General features: G+C 39.6%; 1 protein-coding gene across 6 annotated transcripts in view; it reads right to left on the reverse strand.

The window, feature by feature from the left end:
• The window catches only part of LOC139473088 (serine/threonine-protein kinase N2-like), an 83,811-nt gene that overhangs the window by 28,754 nt on the left and 37,037 nt on the right, over positions 1-18,020 (reverse strand). Inside the window, exons 1-2 of one of the 6 annotated variants that reach the window (XM_071255602.1) lie at positions 10,504-12,140; positions 10,144-10,217 (exon numbers count right to left, since the gene is read on the reverse strand). The exons of 4 other annotated variants lie outside the window; for them this stretch is intronic. In XM_071255602.1, the coding sequence (XP_071111703.1) occupies positions 10,144-10,217; positions 10,504-10,549 (120 nt within the window). In that variant the 5' untranslated portion in view covers positions 10,550-12,140. Of the gene's footprint in view, positions 1-10,143; positions 10,218-10,503; positions 12,141-18,020 lie in introns of those variants that run through there. One more of the 6 variants, XM_071255604.1, reaches the window with a different exon arrangement.

Raw genomic sequence — 18,020 nt, forward strand, 5'->3', positions numbered from 1 at the left:
TTATGATACCAAAGCAAATAGTAACTTCATTCCAAACCAGATTTAACACAAACTGGCATAAATTGCGATACACAAACTCAAATGTTCAAGAAGCCACACAAGTAGGTTTTGATGGCTGACTTTCACAGTGAAATAGTTTTTGATTTCAACATCCCTGACAGCGGTATATCTGTATAGTGCTGTATTGAACTACACTGCAAAACATAATTACCTTGGTATGAAAGTCAAGGGGTCATTTTAACCCTGGTGTTAAAACTGAAGACTTAGGGTCCCTAGCTTCAAATACTAGAGCAGTAAACCTCTAGTACCCCAGGAATGTCCTGAATTTGAACACTGCATATTCATACAGATTCTAACATGTGAAATGAGTGAGATGAGTGAGTGAGTTGGGTTTAACGCCGCTTTTAACAGTATTCCAGTCATATCACGGCGTGTCAGCTTAATGTGGGAGGAAAGCCTGAAGTGATGCAGGTCTCAGATGTTTACCACTTCGGTGAAACCCACAAACACAGGTATGGTGCTGACAAACCTAGAAACATAATCGGGGCGAACCGGAATTCGAACCCATAATCATAGGTTTCTGGCGTGCCAAAGGGACACAACTGCACAGCAAATTGCGGCGCCTTAGACGACTGGGCCACCAGTGCCCCCACATGTGAAATTGGGGTTGAGGTTTAATGTCATGTTCATAATGATTCCGTGTGTGTGTGTGTGTGTGTGTGTGTGTGTGTGTGTGTGTGCGTGCGTGCGTGCGTGCGTGCGTGTGTGTGTGTGTGCTTGTACAGACTTATGCCGGTCTTATTGTGCTAGCCCACTGAGATACCATGTGGCAGTTCAACATGAATACCCCACTCAGAGTATATTGACTCCAAGCCAGCCAGTCCTTGTTTTCTACCTTTTATGCCAAGCGCCAGGCAGTGTAACAAGCAGTCTGCAACCTCAGCCACTAATCTGAAACGTCTTCTGATTAAGTGAAATAAGTGTTTTATGCTAGTTTATATGCTTCACTTAAAATCTACTGAAAAAAATGCCCAAATCCAAGTTGAGGGCTGTAGACCAAAAAGTTCTTGGCACAGACTGAGCAAGTTTCATCTTTAAAGTCTTTTGGTATGATGCAGCCAGATGATTGAACCACCAACATTCTGCTCTCCAGTTTTCCAAAGGTGTCAGATTGAAATAAAAAGTACATAGAGGTTTCAAGTGCTGTAGTACTCATTGAGTCAACAGTACTGTGATAACACCCCTCGCCCACCAACACACCAACACACAAACACATGTACAATTATCTACACCATGGCTGTCGGTCCAGCTAGCCACACGACCCCTATGACCTCAGGACAAGCAGGCCAGACATTGGCTAGACACATCGGAGGGAAACAGATAAACACTGACGCAATTAGCAACCAACGTCCCCATGGAGCCCCAATAACAACCTGTGTATACCTCACAAGTGAGGCTTCAAAAATGAGGTTCCCACTAATTGCAAAATCAGAGAGTGATGATTCAGGCACAACAAATATTTATCTGTGTTTCTGGAACTATTTTACTTGAAATGCTGAAATAACGCCCATGAACAAATTTCCACATTACCTTGACACCTTCATCAAAATCACTGGAGGGAAACAGCCAGGAAGACATGTAGATGTCACAAACGTCTCTCCTTATTGTTTCTTTACAAATATGTGCATACATAAAACACTTCCGACGTAAACATGAGAAGCCCAATGAGTCTCTGCATTCGGAGTTTTGTGGGTAAAACAAGTTTCAGGCCATAATAAAATCTCCACAAAGGCTCACATGAAAGAAAGCTTTAATGAGGGTCCTGACGGGTTTTACCGACTCGTGCAATAAAACACTATTGTAAATGTAAAATTGGTCAATATCTTATCATGAAAGCTCAACATAAAAAACCTGACATACTTTTTAGCGTAAAATAACAACTTACTGCTTGTTGAGAAAGAACAAGAAGAGAGACATGTTCCTTGTCCAAGGCACTATACCTTGCATTGTTTATCACTGATACCTTTGAGACGGTGACTGGTCAAAGCTGGTCTGTGAAACACAAGCAGGTTTACTGTATCTATGACCAGTACTTCAGTTACATCATGGCAAGTCAGCTTCATGTGGTACAAGTCAGATGTGATGAAGGCCTTACACATTTACAACTTGCATGAAACCCGTGTACAGACAAACCAAGAAATTCATTTATAATGAGGGCGAATCTGGGATTCGAACCCATGATCACAGAATTCCTACACAGAGAATTCCATCCAACTAGTCCCCGTGTCAAACAAACACAGTCCTTGAAAGCAGAAGTGAGTGAGTGAGTGAGTGAGTGAGTGTTTAACGCCGCTTTTAATAGTATTACAGTTATATCGTGGCGTGTCAGCTTAATGTAGGAGGATTGGCCGAAGTGATGCAGGTCTCAGACAGTTACCACTTTGGTGCTGACAAACCTGGAAACATCATCTGGGCAAACCGGGATTCCAACCCACAATCAGGTTTCTGGCCTGCCCAAGGGACGCAACTCTGCACAATAACATCTCATCTTCTGTTTTCAATCAGTTTTCATTTACAAACTTATAAACTTGTGCCAAAATAAAGATATTTTAACATTGTTTTACAGAAGAAGAAACAATAACTTATTGTTTCAAAAATCAAAACTGTATCTCACATTTGAAAAATAATATCTGAAAAACAAATAATCAACTTGTTGCAGCCTTGGCAAAGAAACTTTTTCAAGACCTTCCTAATTCTTCCACCAGAAAGCAAAACACATTTGAACATAGCCCTCTTGAGACACTTTTTTATCAGAATTTAACTGCACGAGCATGTTCCAATGTTTTTTGGCTGTAATTACGCCCTTAGACATGACACAAAGAATTGTGTCAAGGTCATGGTAGAAAATTTACCATGATGCTCGTCTTGATTCTGAAAAAAACATCCTTCTCACAAACATCAAACATGTAAAAGGAAATGAACTAACCTGGGAGAAATGCATTGAAGTTAAAACATAGCCTACTCCATTGGCAGATCAACTCCATTAGCAATCTGCATGATCTCAGAACCATGTTTACATGGAGGTTTTTACAGACAGTGAAACTTAAGAAAATAGCTAGACTAACATCTAGTCTCTGAAATGAAAATATCTTGCAGAAAAAAAACACTTGTTAAGTTCTCTTAAGAAAATATATAAAAAGAAGGCTTGAGACTTTTTCACTTTCTGAAACTGCAGAAATCAATACTTGCCAACTATTATAGACTTGCATGTTCTGTATTGGAATATTTGTTTCAGGGTCTGTATATAAACAGGCGGGAAAATTTTGTTATTGCTGGTGATTTCAAAAATGGCCTGGAGATAAGTGTTTTTTTACTTGAGCCTCTTTTCTTATACATGTTTTGATAATAACATTCAGTAAAACATGACTGCCCTTTCATCTCAGCTGCAGGGTTTTACCTTGACTTACAAAAGTTTGAGTATTGTATACAGGGTTTTACCTTGACTTACAAAAGTTGGAGTATTGTATACAGGGTTTTACCTTGACTTACAAAAGTTGGAGTATTGTATACAGGGTTTTACCTTGACTTACAAAAGTTTGAGTATTGTATACAGGGTTTTACCTTGACTTACAAAAGTTGGAGTATTGTATACAGGGTTTTACCTTGACTTACAAAAGTTGGAGTATTGTATACAGGGTTTTACCTTGACTTACAAAAGTGGTGCCCAGAGGACCCCCAATAATTAATTCTGAAGGGTCCTTGCTGGCAATATAAGGGTCCTGTAAAGTAATGAAATGTAGTGTACTGTACGTTTAGATAAATACTTTAGAGCCTGGAATGAATCAATGTGGACAGTGGTCATGATTGATGGGTGAAATGACAGACATCCATAACTGCTCTTGATGCGCTGTATATCAATGAATATAACTGTACTTCCTTCGGATGCAGTATATTCTTTTTCTGCGTCCAAGCTCAATATTTGTGGTACTGGACACACATTTGTGCGTTGAGCAAAAATCTGCGTCTTTCTCTGTTTATTTAACAGCGTCTTTCTCTGTCTATTATTTTTTATCTCAGAAAGAGAACTAATACCATACTGTTGTTACATGAGCTACACAAACAATGCTAGATCTTTTTTGTTTCATGGTTTACAGATATTTTTTAAGACGATCAACATGATCAAGGTTGTTAGGTGAGCAAAAAAAAGAAATAAAACAAAAGCATTCAGATATTATTGTTAGGTCCCCAAGATGTTATATGAACATGTAGCTATGTGAGCCATATAAGTTAAACTTATTTCATCGATTTTGACCAATCATTCTGCAATTATTTAGTGGGGAACATCATACTTTGCATTCATACAAACAAACGAACAAAAACATTACACATTTATTTTTTTCCACTTCTTTAAACCCCGATATATGACAAGCATTGGACTTTCATCTCTATTATGGGCTGTGAAATGGTAAAAATATACTCTTTTCGTCCCTCATCCCTCCAAATAAGCCAGTCATATGATCTCCTCTCCTCACCAACCGCCCGCCCACACAGAGAAGGCACACATACCTGTCACACTTATCACCAGGTGTGAGCGCGACCGTGTTCACCTGACCATTTAATCAGCCTGCTGAGATCACGAACATGACACAACATACTGTCATCAAACAAACCACGACACAACATACTGTGCTACAACACAAGCGTCTATCTCACTCACTAGCCTCACCCTAGTACTCAATGATACTACTGAAGTAGATGTATATTTAAAGTATCGGGCTGGGTCAACACTGGCAAGCTTCACCACGTACACAGATACCTGGGTTTTCCTGATGTAAGAAGTTACACGTAAAACACTCCTCCTCGGATCTGGTTTGACACTTAAAACATCGAGCAAGGGAAAAGCCCATAGCCTCATGGTTTTACATTTTCAACCAAAACCGAGGAAACGTTATAAAACTAACTTATGAACCCTCTAAATGCAAGAAATACCTGAGAGAATAAGAAAAAATCAGGATACCTTGTAGTGAGACAATAGTGTAGTAGTTGTGAAAAACAAATTTGATGACACCAGGCAAGAGATAGACCATGTGTAGCATGCAGACAACTGAAGTGATGACATGTAAGATTGAACACCCTTTCATCACTTGTTCCGGTGGCTCAGTGGGTTACAATACTACACATGATGTGAGGTTGCAAGTTCAATTCACGTGACAGAATTTTCCAGGGAAAAAATGTGACTCCACCAGTCAATTATCAATATCAGATGCATATTAAAAAAAGGCTGTTTATACAAATCAACTGTAAAACAAGTCTTACAATTCAAAAGTACCACCTCCAAGCAGGTCTTACAATTCAAATCTTTGTTTCTCACACCAAATTTGTTTGTTTTTGAACACCACACTCAGCAATATGAACCTATGTGACTGCAGCCTGTAAACAAACAAGACTGGACCAGATGAACTAGTGAAGAGCAACAACCCTCGCTGTTGGGCAAGGTGACATTAAATCAACAAGGTCACAAGTCTGACCACCTGTTCCCTTCAGTGACCACTAACAACCAGCACAGATTATTAGTACGGAATCGGGTGGTCAGACTCACTGGCTTGGTTGATGCATGTCATCGTATCCCAATTGCGTGGATGATGTTCATGATGTCAATCAGTGGATTGTCTGAACCAGACTTGATTATTTACAGAGTGCCATCATATAGCTGGAATATTGCTGAGTGCGACATTAAACAACAAATAAACAAACAACATATTTACTAGGGCGGCAACGAATACACTATGAGGCGAATACAATTCGTATCACGAATATTGGAAAACGAATACAAATATTAATTCACGAATACAATAACAAGTCAGCAGTTGATGTATTGTTTGTTATGTTCAATGAAGCAATAACAAAATATTTGACATGGTTTGTTAATTATTAATATATTATAAATTTCTATACTGCACTTATCCAGGTACTAGTATCTGCTCAAATGCAACAATGACCAGTGACCACAATATTGTCAAATTAAAAAGTATAACAGTGGTGTCTTTTGAAGAAATCTGTGCATATGATATGTTCTTATGGACATTTATATGTAAATGCACATGATTGCATGTACATAAATATTCGATTCTAGTGGCCACAAATAACAAATATAATTCATGAATGGATACGGTTTGATTCACCGAATACGCGAGTGAATCGTAGCAGCCCTAATATTTACATGTATAAACAGAAAGGATGTCGTCGTATGTTTTGAACATGTATGCATAGACACATGATAAAATGTCTTTCGGACTTCACAGTCCATATCTCTTCTGTTCTAACAAGATAAGCTGACAAAATGTTCAGGGGTTCAAATCAGTTCATTTTCTTGGACACTGACTGATCTGAATGCCCTGAATGTTTTGTCCAAATGTGGTATATTCAGAGGGATGGCCTGTGAAAAGTTGATACAACTATGGAAATGTGCAAAAGCCATTTGTCCCAAGACACAATAATGTGTTTATTCTAATTTCTTCTCCCTTGAAGTTAACTAAGTATTCGAAAGGTCAGATAACAACTGATCAATAACTGAGTTTTTCAGTCCAACTTACAAATTTGGTATATATTTTTTAAATCTACACCAAAAAACAACTTCAGCCATTAGCTAAGTTTACAATCCCCACATTCAAATTACTTGGCTCTGCATTCAGAAAACATGACCATTATATACATGAATGCAAATTCTTAACCTCAAGTAATACCGATAAGGTTAGTTCACCTACAGCAGTCTTTACCAACCCATTAATAACCTTTCAATCAAATCCTTGTTATGAGACAGAAATAAATATTATCGCAGGAAGGAAGAACTTTAATCTATCTCAGCTTTCAACATAAACAAGTCAGTAATGTAGCTACAGACATGTTATAGACAAGTTACCGACCAACTAACGACACAAGCAGATTTTTGTATGACTCTCATTCTCTGTGTTCCTAATGTAAGCCAAGTCTCCAAGATAAAGACTCCTATGGATTCTGGGAAGCCAAACATAGACACACCCATCTCGCCATACTCCCAGATACACACAGAACCTTTATGTATTAATACAACCAGCCCCTTATCTTACAAGGAGCCTACACTTGTTGGATTCAAGCATGGTTGGAGTTCTTGGGATGGGATTGCTTAGCTTCACTCACGCTTCTAGTATTAAAAACAAGGTGAAAAGTGTTTCAAAGGTGGAAGTGTCACTTAAATACTCCTAGTTTTCCTTACAAATATCAAGGCTTGTATCAAAGAACATTTTATTGAGTGATTGAGCTTGGTTGGTTTAACACTGCCTTGAACAGTATTTCAGTTATATCACGGCTTGTCACACTGATGTGGGAGGAAAGTCCAAATTACTGCGATGCAGGTCTAAGATGTTGGTGAAACCTGGCCTGGGAGAATAAGATGCTGGGAACATACTCAATGTGAATGAAGGATTCGAACCCCTGAACATAGGTTAAGGGACACAACTCTGCACAACAAAGTTATTGAGAAAATGTACTCTGATCGTGCTGATACTTGGAAAGGTGTAAATTTCAACAAACTCAGGATTCAAACACATCATTGGTCCTTTCATAACTTCACGAAAACGATTAATTTGCTAACAGTGTTTAAGGATTTGTTATTTTTGTGAGCATTCACTGCAAGATAATAAACCATAAAATATCATGCAGCATACCGAGGTAATATATCCATCCTAAATGTTTTTCCCATTTTTCCCAAATCTTTGATACATAGTGAAAAAGTTGCCATCAGAGGAAATCCCTGGTTTTTTCAACACGTTATCACCCATCATCATTAGCTGCTGTAAAAAAGTGCCAACAGTGCACTTTTATCAGCTTGGAGGTCACACTAATTCTGTGCTATCTAAATGTTTTCCAAGCGCACACAGTTACAGCATTGCGCTAATAACACTCCAGTAACTTGACTTCCAAATATTTGAAGAGCAAGCAAACCTTTCCTCAACCGAATACAAATTAATTATAAAACAATTGCACATTTTCCTGCCCTGCAATATCATATCACTTACAATGGAATTCTGCACTAAAATATGAGCGTTACAACAGACTGTAGAGATAATAATGCCGAACACAACAACATCACGGGCGATATTTATCTAATGTTAACACTCCAAGCGACTGACCGAAACAACAAACAGAAGAAAGAATCGAAAAAAAGCCGTTTTCAACCTGCCCATTGACCAACAATACCAATAAAGCCAGCCATTGTGGCCAGATTAACCAAACACCTCGGCCACACAGGTTAGTTTACCAAGGTTTTTTTTAGGTTAGTTTATCTGTTAAGATAAGATTAGCTGGTCACGATTGGCTCTGCAAGTCTTGGGACTAGCCATAGGTAAAGGCCACCCTGTGTACCGAGGCTCCACCAGTCGGGCTGGAGGGGTGGTATGAGGGGCATGCAGTCCCACATTCAGACGACCACACAGAATAAACATCAGTGTTTTCATAACCATCAAGGAAAGCACAATGCCATTTACATGGGGATTGTTCTGAAGCTAGGCATAGTCAACCCAAATAAATCTTCTCAAATACCGGCCAATGAGAGCTTTCTTTCCAGCAGATATTATTAGTAGTACCAATATATATTTTTGTCTTGTAGGCAGTCACAAGTCAGAGAGTTTGGTTGTTTTACTGTTTTTTACAGTATTTGATTCATCGTGGTCTGACAGCTTGTGATGGGAGAGAGAGAGAGCCACAGACACGTGTCCTGGTTGTTTACAAGGAGAAAGACAGGATGGCAGTGTTGCTGACACACCAAGGGGCACACACCGCAGCAAGTCTGGGATAGGGTCCCATGAGGTAATATAGCTCATATGATCACTGGATCATCCAAATGAAATCGCTGATACACGGTGCACATGGGTTTCCCACATTCTTACAATGTAATCACTGAAACCCTGTCCGGAGACAAGGAGTGTTACCGTTATGTTATCACACACAGCATTCTTAGAATGAAATCACTCAAACCCTGTCCGGAGACAAGGAGTGTTACCGTTATGTTATCACACACAGCATTCTTAGAATGAAATCACTGAAACCCTGTCCGGAGACAAGGAGTGTTACCGTTATGTTATCACACACAGCATTCTTAGAATGAAATCACTGAAACCCTGTCCGGAGACAAGGAGTGTTACCGTTATGTTATCACACACAGCATTCTAACAATGAAATCACTGAAACCCTGTCCTGAGACAGGGAGTGTTCGGGTTTCACATACCACCATTCTAACAATGAAATCACTGAAACCCTGTCTGAGACGGGGAGTGTTTAGGTTTCACACACCAGTATTCTTACAATGAAATCACTGAAACCCTGTCCTGAGACTGGGAGTGTTTGGGTTTCACATACCACCATTCTAACAATGAAATCACTGAAACCCTGTCCTGAGACGGGGAGTGTTTGGGTTTCACACACCACCATTCTTACAAGGACACCATGACAAGATGCAAGTAAGTCAGCTCTTCCAAACATGACTCAGTAACCAGTGTAGACCAGCTCTGGCCCCAGTAATTGGCCATAAACCATCTTAGTACCTACTACAATGACAACCATGTGTCTTATTTCTGCCATTGCTCATCAGACAGCAATCCTTGGAATCCCAACACCATAGACAAAGCCAGTAAGATTCACCATTGATTCATTCCAGCAACGGAGTATAAACATTCCCCAAGTCAATACTTCCTGACAAGTTAACATTTAACAAGAGTCAATTCAAAACAGATCAGTCTCCAAAGGAAGCGTGAACTCTCTACATTTTGTCAAGTATGATTAATGGATCTATGCAACATCTGAGTAAAAACAACATTTTCTTCAATGTATGCACAAAACTAAATCAATAATTTAATAAATTAATTCATAATTCAAAATATTCTTTCAGTTTTCTTTGCATGGCCGAAAACTTTCACACAGAATATCCTCGTTTGTTTGATCTGGTGCCATATATATATCACCCATTACAGAAGACAAATAAGTATAAATCTACCTCGCACTGGATAATATTCTTTATATCAAATCTAAAAACATAAATTCATCAACCTTGAGTATCAACAGCATTTTGACATATGACTTGAATAGTTTCATAAATCTCCCATATCTTACCTTCTTTGTAACGTTTGTATTGACAATTTCTTTCTCTCTTGTCATGTCTTTCTCGACAGGCTTGTCGCTGAGAGCTGATGGAAAACAATGGCTTTTATAACAAGATTTACTTCTATTGCACAATCAACCTATTTGGCTTATTATCAAGAATGAAATTTTCATATTTTTTAATTACGAATGTTTAAGAATAATCTGTTAATCACGTCGCTATTTCACATTTCAGACAGTCATCAACAAATTATAACAAGATTTTAAGAGCACATAAGCACAATTACAACAAGCTTAGCTAGAACCCATTCTGTCCTCCTTGACTTGAAGGATGAATGTCTGAACAGGAGTGTTCATATTAATCATACTCACGTTTCATGCTAATTAAGGTAACGGGTATTGGATCGCTATCCATCATGATATATTTATCCTGCTACTTTCTCCTGACTATAGTTGTACCACTCAAATCCATGTTAAACCCGTGTAGGCATCACCGAATCATCACGCATCATCAGTGAGCAACCTCTGACGTATATCCATTATTAAGGGCAGTAACATCCATTTCATCAGTTAGGAATCCACCAAAGGCAAACAATGAAAACATAGCAATGTGGGAATGCAGAAAATTCACCAGCACAGGGAGTACTGTATAGATCCATCAAAAATGAATAATATTCATTTCGCAATCACATGAATCTTGGAGAGTTTTCACATTCAGCCGAATACGCCACATTTCAGATAAAGGACTGCTGATACCACAGTGGCCACAGTTTTTGTGTCTTTGTTCCGTAATCTTTACAACCAGTGTAGATAAAATATGATTGTTACACGTGGTCTAAAAAGGGAAACAAAATGTCTGGACACCCTACAACATTCAATGAAACTGATGACACTATCCCCTTTGGTAAACATGGATGAATACCCGGATTCACTTTGTCAACAGATCGGCTCTGACACAATAGGCGCACATATATCAGCAGACGTCAATACATTAACTAACACAACGAACTGCAGTTTGTAAGTATTTTTCTCATCATGAACCAGACTTTTTGAACAAACGCTCATCTGGTAAAACACAGCTCATGAATAAGCATGTAAACAATGTCTAAATTGTCAGTCATGTCAAAATCTTGAACATCGTTGAAATATAATCCCCAAACACTCAGCGACAAAAAAGTCTCCACAATATGTTGAATGTTCATTGGGAAAAAATATATCCTACTGAAGAAAACGGTCACAGTATCTGTAAGCCAAGTGTCACTTCTCTTGGCAAATATGCACACGGATATCCCAATAACCAAGTAAATAAAGACCCAAAACACACCGGGAGTTATCTATATGGTTCCCAAATCACTTCCAAGACATCGTCACAGAACACAACAATCAAAACATCCAAATGTTGTCAAAATGCAGCAGTTTTTTCGGGTGCCGTCTGCTTTTTTCCCTGCCGTCTGCTTGTAACCGTCTGCCCCCTCCTCTCTTGACTGACTGACAAAGGTTGGGTCAGGCCGAGCTGTACAAATACAGGTGTAAATTTGCTCACATTCACGGCTGCTGAAGGAAGCATCCTCCAGCATACACGTAGCTCTCACACATGCACATCAAAAGGCAGTGTTATAACAGTACACAGTCTTAGCCATTATCTAACGGTACATAACACGGGGCACCACATTTGTCCAGTCAGCCTATTCTGTATACAAGCAGGCACGATACAGGCTCATAAATAGCAACGTATATCTAAAACTCTATTAACACAGTATTAAGCATGAAAACATCAAGGCGTCTCTTTCACTCCACAGTGCTCCCATTATGAAAGTCTAGGCACAGCGGCTTATCTGCCACGGGAAGTCAAATCAGTGTTTAAGCCTGTTCACTGGACTTGGTTTTTCACTCCATGTGAAAGTTGAAGTCAACATTGAGAAAACTGTACATCTATGCCAGCACCCTGCAGTAACAGCAACCAGTCTCTGAGGGACATGAACACATTCTGGGAAGCAGACCTCGCGGGACAAGTGTCATGGCAGCTACCTGAAAGTGTTTTCTACCACGTATCTGCAAAATCAATCTCCCACAATATGCTCCCAACTGCACAGATTTACGTACTTCCCGTGATTCAGACCCAATGTTGGCAACCAGGTCAGTGACCTATATTTATTCCACTTGAGTTAAATCTTAACACTGGTTCTCAAAACTATGTAGGCAGAGCTCTCCAAGGTGCTTATAGCTTATGGTAATAATCACGAGAACACAAACAAATTTTGGAAATAATACAGCAAATAATACACATATGGCAAAAGATCTAGTTCAAAGTCCAAAAGATGCCAACAAACGGTGACGCCTAATACTGCCTTGTATGGTCTGGTGGAACCTATGCCAACAAACTGGAACCATAAATAGGATGCAAGAATTCATCCTAGTCATAGGTACAATCAGAAAATTCTCCTACGCTTAAACATCAAACATTGGTTAAATCAGTTCATCTACAAGTTAATGGAATTTCTCTCCTTCTCAAGAAAGTATAGATTGACATAATTCATATTCTCAAAAAATAAATAAATATCCCACTGAAACAAATTCAATTTTGATCGAAGTTTCAATAAGACATCATTGAGAAAAGTGTCCAATATCAAATTTCTGACACATCTGCTGGTCCAAAGCCTGAATCTTGTAAATCTATTTTGGACTCTAAAGCCAGATATCACGCAAATAAGTAGACTTAAAAGTTTCTTTCCAAACACATATAGGAGACAAGGAATACTTAATATAATTTCAATCACTGTAAGTCACCAAAACACCAACATGAGAATGAAATAAATCATAGACATAAATTCTTCTTTCCAAACACTACTAGCCCCGAGTCTGTCCAGCCCTGATGGTTCAACATGATTACTGATCTAGGTTAATTGATACCAGCCCAATCAGAAGTTCCTACGCTGGTAAACAGAGGCACACAAAAATATACCAGTTTCTACATTAGTTTCAGCTACAGCTCCCAGCAAAATAAACAGGCAATATAAGGACCAGAGATCTATTTTAGTCCTACCTACACTCCTACTGTTCTCAGTGTGTACAGCACTTTCCTCCAGAACATAGATAGGGCATTATCTATTACAAATTTTATGATGTGTACAATCACACAAGGCATTGTTTAAACCTCACAAATATAAATACCTATCTCACTCCACTTACTTGACACAGTTCATGATCATGGCCTGAAAGTGAACAAACAGTCATTAATTCTTGTGAGTCCCCAGTACATCTTGACATGGTCAGGAGGTTGTTTATTGTCAAGGGTCATGCAGTACCATGGGGCATCAGTAATCATTGTCCTGATGAAGGTGTTCCACATGGAGGCCCTGGCGTTAAATATTCATATCATCAAGGTCACCGACTCTCTTGCTGCTTTTGGTCAACAATATTCAGCAGTGTTTTGTGTTTTTTGTTTGTTGTTTAACACATCACTCAGCAATATTCCAGCTATATGACAACGGTCTGTAAATAATCAAGTCTAGACCAGACAATCCAGTGATCGATACCATGAGCATCGATCCACACAATTGGTATACGATGACATGCATCAACCAAGTCTGTGAGCCTGACCACCTGATCCTGTTAGTCGCCTCTTATGACAAGCATGGGTTGATGAAGACCTATTTTAAACCAGATCTTCACAGGTTTATTCAGACATGTGATGTGATCTGACAGAGAACTGCTTTTACATCTTCAATATGCATACCTTGCATATAGTAACTAATAGGCCAAAAAGAAATGTGTGTGCTTCCTTCTTCAGCCCATCAACAACTGATTCTATATTACTTGGTGGGTAGGGTACAACAGAGCTGTGTTTTCAGACCATATCTTTTAGTTCTCAGATCACAATTATAACCATATTATTAATACACCACTCTCATGTCCAGGGAAGGGCAGGATAAGAAGATAAAGATTTCCAGGAATGATCCCTAACCGATCCTTATACTCATTTGAACATGTCCAACTTGTTGCCATGGAAACAGAAAAAATAAAAAATCCTGATTGAAAAAAAAGGCACCAGTTCAGCAATTGCCTGATGAGTAAACAAAATTTCATGAAGAAATATTGAACAGTTTATAAGTTTTGCTCTGGAAACAAACCCAAACCTCATTTGAACATAAATCCAACTTATTACCATGGAAACAATTTCTTTTTCAAAATACCTTTCAAGCTAAAAACAAGTTCAGTGCATGCCTGATATGTCATGAAAATATTGAAAGGTTTAGGAGCTCCAGAAACGGAAAGCGACAGATGGATAGAAAACTTTGGTGGGGATAATTATTCCGATAAATGATTGGTGCACAAGTTAAAAAGTTTAACTTTGATTTACAGACTTTAACCTTCCAGGAATGTGGTTGCACATTATTGGGACTAGACTGACATTTAGTCCCAGTTATAAAGTTATCTTATTTATCTTATTTAAAAATATATATCGACAAAACAGAAAAAAAAATTCAAATGGAGCCCAGAACAATGCTTAATTTCAGGGCAAGAGCTGAGGCAATCTAGACTTGAGTTGGACTCCTTCTTAATTAATTCTCTAGGGACTGGAAGACAGGCTATATTGGGACTATGACACATTTGCACAGGACCTAGGTAAACTTGATTACTGCATCATTAACACAGACATCTCGAGTGAAGTGTAAGAGTAAGTGTAAGTGTAAGAACTGTCAGCCCTGACACAAACATTACTTCCCCCGGCAATCAATCTTGAAACACTGAAAACCAATATCTCTAATCATGCTAATACTAGTAATAGGGTGTCATGATCTTCATCTGGAATTTACACCTCATGTATGTTTCCTTCGATTATGTATGCATTCATTGTCTTAGTTCTGTATGAATATTCATAATAAGGACTAGTAGGCTAAAACTGTTAGTTTCTAATGCTGGTCATGGATAGTTGACAGTAAAGAAGACTTCTGTCAAAAAAATGAAGATGATGCAAATGAAGTTCTCAGACGTTTACCAATGTGGTGAAGCCAATGAGCACAGGTATGGTGCTGACAAGCCTCGAGACAAAATCGGGGCAACCCCCACCCCCACCCCCATCCCACCCCCAAAACTGATTAGTTTCAAACAAATATTGACAAGCGTAAATCAATATTTAGGTCCCAAAAGTAACTTCTATTTGTATTCAATCATGAATACCAAGCAAACACTTATAATTGTGTTTATCAGAATCACACGGCCTGATACTCGTCAACATGTAGCCATCCTTCGTTGTCATAACAAATCTGAACCAATGAAACTTTCACTTGTGCTGATAATGAGACAAGACCCTGACATCGTCCAGCACTCCTTGAGTGCCCAGTGAGACTGGTATGGGGTGCCGGGCATGGGTGTAGGGGATGTGGAACACTTGTCAGTCTGTCACAGTCAACAAGTAACCTGCTTTATCCAACAAGATAAGTCACAATCTGCGATCTTTGAAATTCTGTTCAGTCCAGTAAGCTCAGCTATAGTCCAAACAATAACATCTAAAAATCTACTGAACACGTAAGAGCCATGTTCGGCTAGAAGAGTAAAAAATTTGGCACAGACTGAAGAAGTGGAGCCAAATACCAATACCAAAATTCAAACATTCAGGATGGCTGTCTGTAAATAATCAAGTCTGGACCAGACAATCCAGTGATTGACATCAGGAGCATAGATCTACGCGATTTGGATATGAACCTGACCACCCGATCTTGTTAGTCGCCTCTTACAACATGCATAGTTTCCTCTTACAGCAAGCATGGGTTGCTCAAGACCTAACCTGGATCTTCATAGGGAGCGTGAGGTGAGGTGAGGTGAGGTGAGGTGGGGTGGGGTGGGGTGGGGTGGGGTGGGGTGGGGTGGGGTGGGGTGAGGTGAGGTGAGGTGAGGTGAGGTGAGGTGAGGTGAGGTGAGGTGAGGTGAGGTGAGGTGAGGTGAGGTGAGGTGAGGTGAGGTGAGGTGAGGTGAGAGTGCTAGCCCACTGAGATACCATGCTGCTGTTTAACATGATTGACATCAGGAGCATAGATCTATGCGATTTGGATATGAACCTGACCACCCGATCTTGTTAGTCGCCTCTTACAACATGCATAGTTTCCTCTTACAGCAAGCATGGGTTGCTCAAGACCTAACCTGGATCTTCATAGGGAGCGTGAGGTGAGGTGAGGTGAGGTGAGGTGAGGTGAGGTGAGGTGAGGTGAGGTGAGGTGAGGTGAGGTGAGGTGAGGTGAGGTGAGGTGAAAGTGCTAGCCCACTGAGATACCATGCTGCTGTTTAACATGACCATCCTACTCAATCACAGCATACTGACTCCGAGCCGACCAGTCCTTGTTTTATCCCTTTAATGCCAAGCACCAGGCAGGGTAACAACAAGTACCATGGCTTAACATCTTTGAATACTGCATGAAGGCCCAAGGCTACTAAAGCTCTTCTCAAAATGCAAGATAATACTGTTTGAAGTCTCACGGCTACTAAATCCCCACTCAAAAAGAAGGAGAATATGGTTGGAAGGCACCCAGCACTCAAAGCCCCTTCCAGGATAGAGAATGCTGGCATGAAGGTATACATATGAAGGCAGTCAGCAAAAACTCCTAAACCTTTGTCTGACACTGACACATGGAAAGAGGCGCAATAAGTCCGCCGTGGTCGGTTTACAGCAGCGTGTGTGGTAGGTGTCATAGCATTCAATGTTTAAAAAGTCAAGGTAACATGCCACCTACTTAATTAAACAGAAACATACGGTTTACCTACTAGTTTGTGTAGTACTGGGTGTAGGCCAAGGTACTCTATCTCGACAGAGGCTTGGCACTTGACTCATACAGTGATAAAGTAACTACATAGTTAAGTGTCACTTTCAATAAAGAATTTATCGACTTAAAGATTCAACAGACTAGAGGAAGAAGCACAATCCCTAAATGAAATATCATTTGTCTAAATTAATTTTTATTTGCCCGCCTCTATCCTTCATGGCGTCAAAAAACAAAAAGGTGTTTCCAAAAAATAACAAAATGATTTAACATTCTACGGCCACTGCAAACATCTAATAAAGAGAACAAGTTATCTTTGACGCATCTATTCTGGGCAAGGTAATCCAGTGATAAATATAATGAGCTACGATCCATGCCATCTTTTCGTTTGCAAGTAAAATAATCCATGAAAACAGTGAGTGAACTAACATTCTCTGAGATTGTGTCATTTTGCTGTAATTCTCCCATAAAGTATGTGGTGCAGCCAGTTTAAACTGTTGTGCAGTCAGTTATTAACTGCAGCCTGCACTAGGCATGCAGTGGAGAACACAAAAATGAAATCGCACCCTACTGTCAGTAGAAAGAGGTTCAAATCAAGCTTTAAAAATGAAAACGAAAATGAAAGTTTATTAATAAAATGAGTGAGTGAGTTGGGTTTAACGCCGCTTTTAACAGTATTCCAGTTAAATCGCGGCGTGTCAGCTTATGTGGGAGGAAAGCTTGAAATGGAGCAGGTCTTAGACGTTTACCACTTTGGTAAAACCCATGAGCACGGATATGGTGCTGACAACCCTAGAAACATATTCGGGGCGAACCGGGATTCCAACCCACAATCATAGGCTTCTGGCCTGCCCAAGGGACACAACACTGCACAGCGAATCGCAGCGCCTTAGACAACTGGGCCATCCGTGTCCCCTGATTTGAAAGTACCAGGTCCTCAAGGTGCAATTCATTGTGATTTATCACTGATGTAAGTTTGTCAATCGCATCAAACAAAACTGAAATGTTTTAGATTTCGTAGGTTTCAATTAAAAAGTCATGACCGATCTCTGATGAGCTACTTTCAAAACAAGCTGCAGTGAATCCTGAAGACTCTCAGATGGTGACAGGGAGCTGCATGGACAGCTGACACTA

This window comes from Haliotis cracherodii, unplaced genomic scaffold (genome assembly GCF_022045235.1).
Source record: "Haliotis cracherodii isolate W230 unplaced genomic scaffold, xgHalCrac1.p SCAF_26, whole genome shotgun sequence".
NCBI lineage: Eukaryota > Metazoa > Mollusca > Gastropoda > Lepetellida > Haliotidae > Haliotis > Haliotis cracherodii.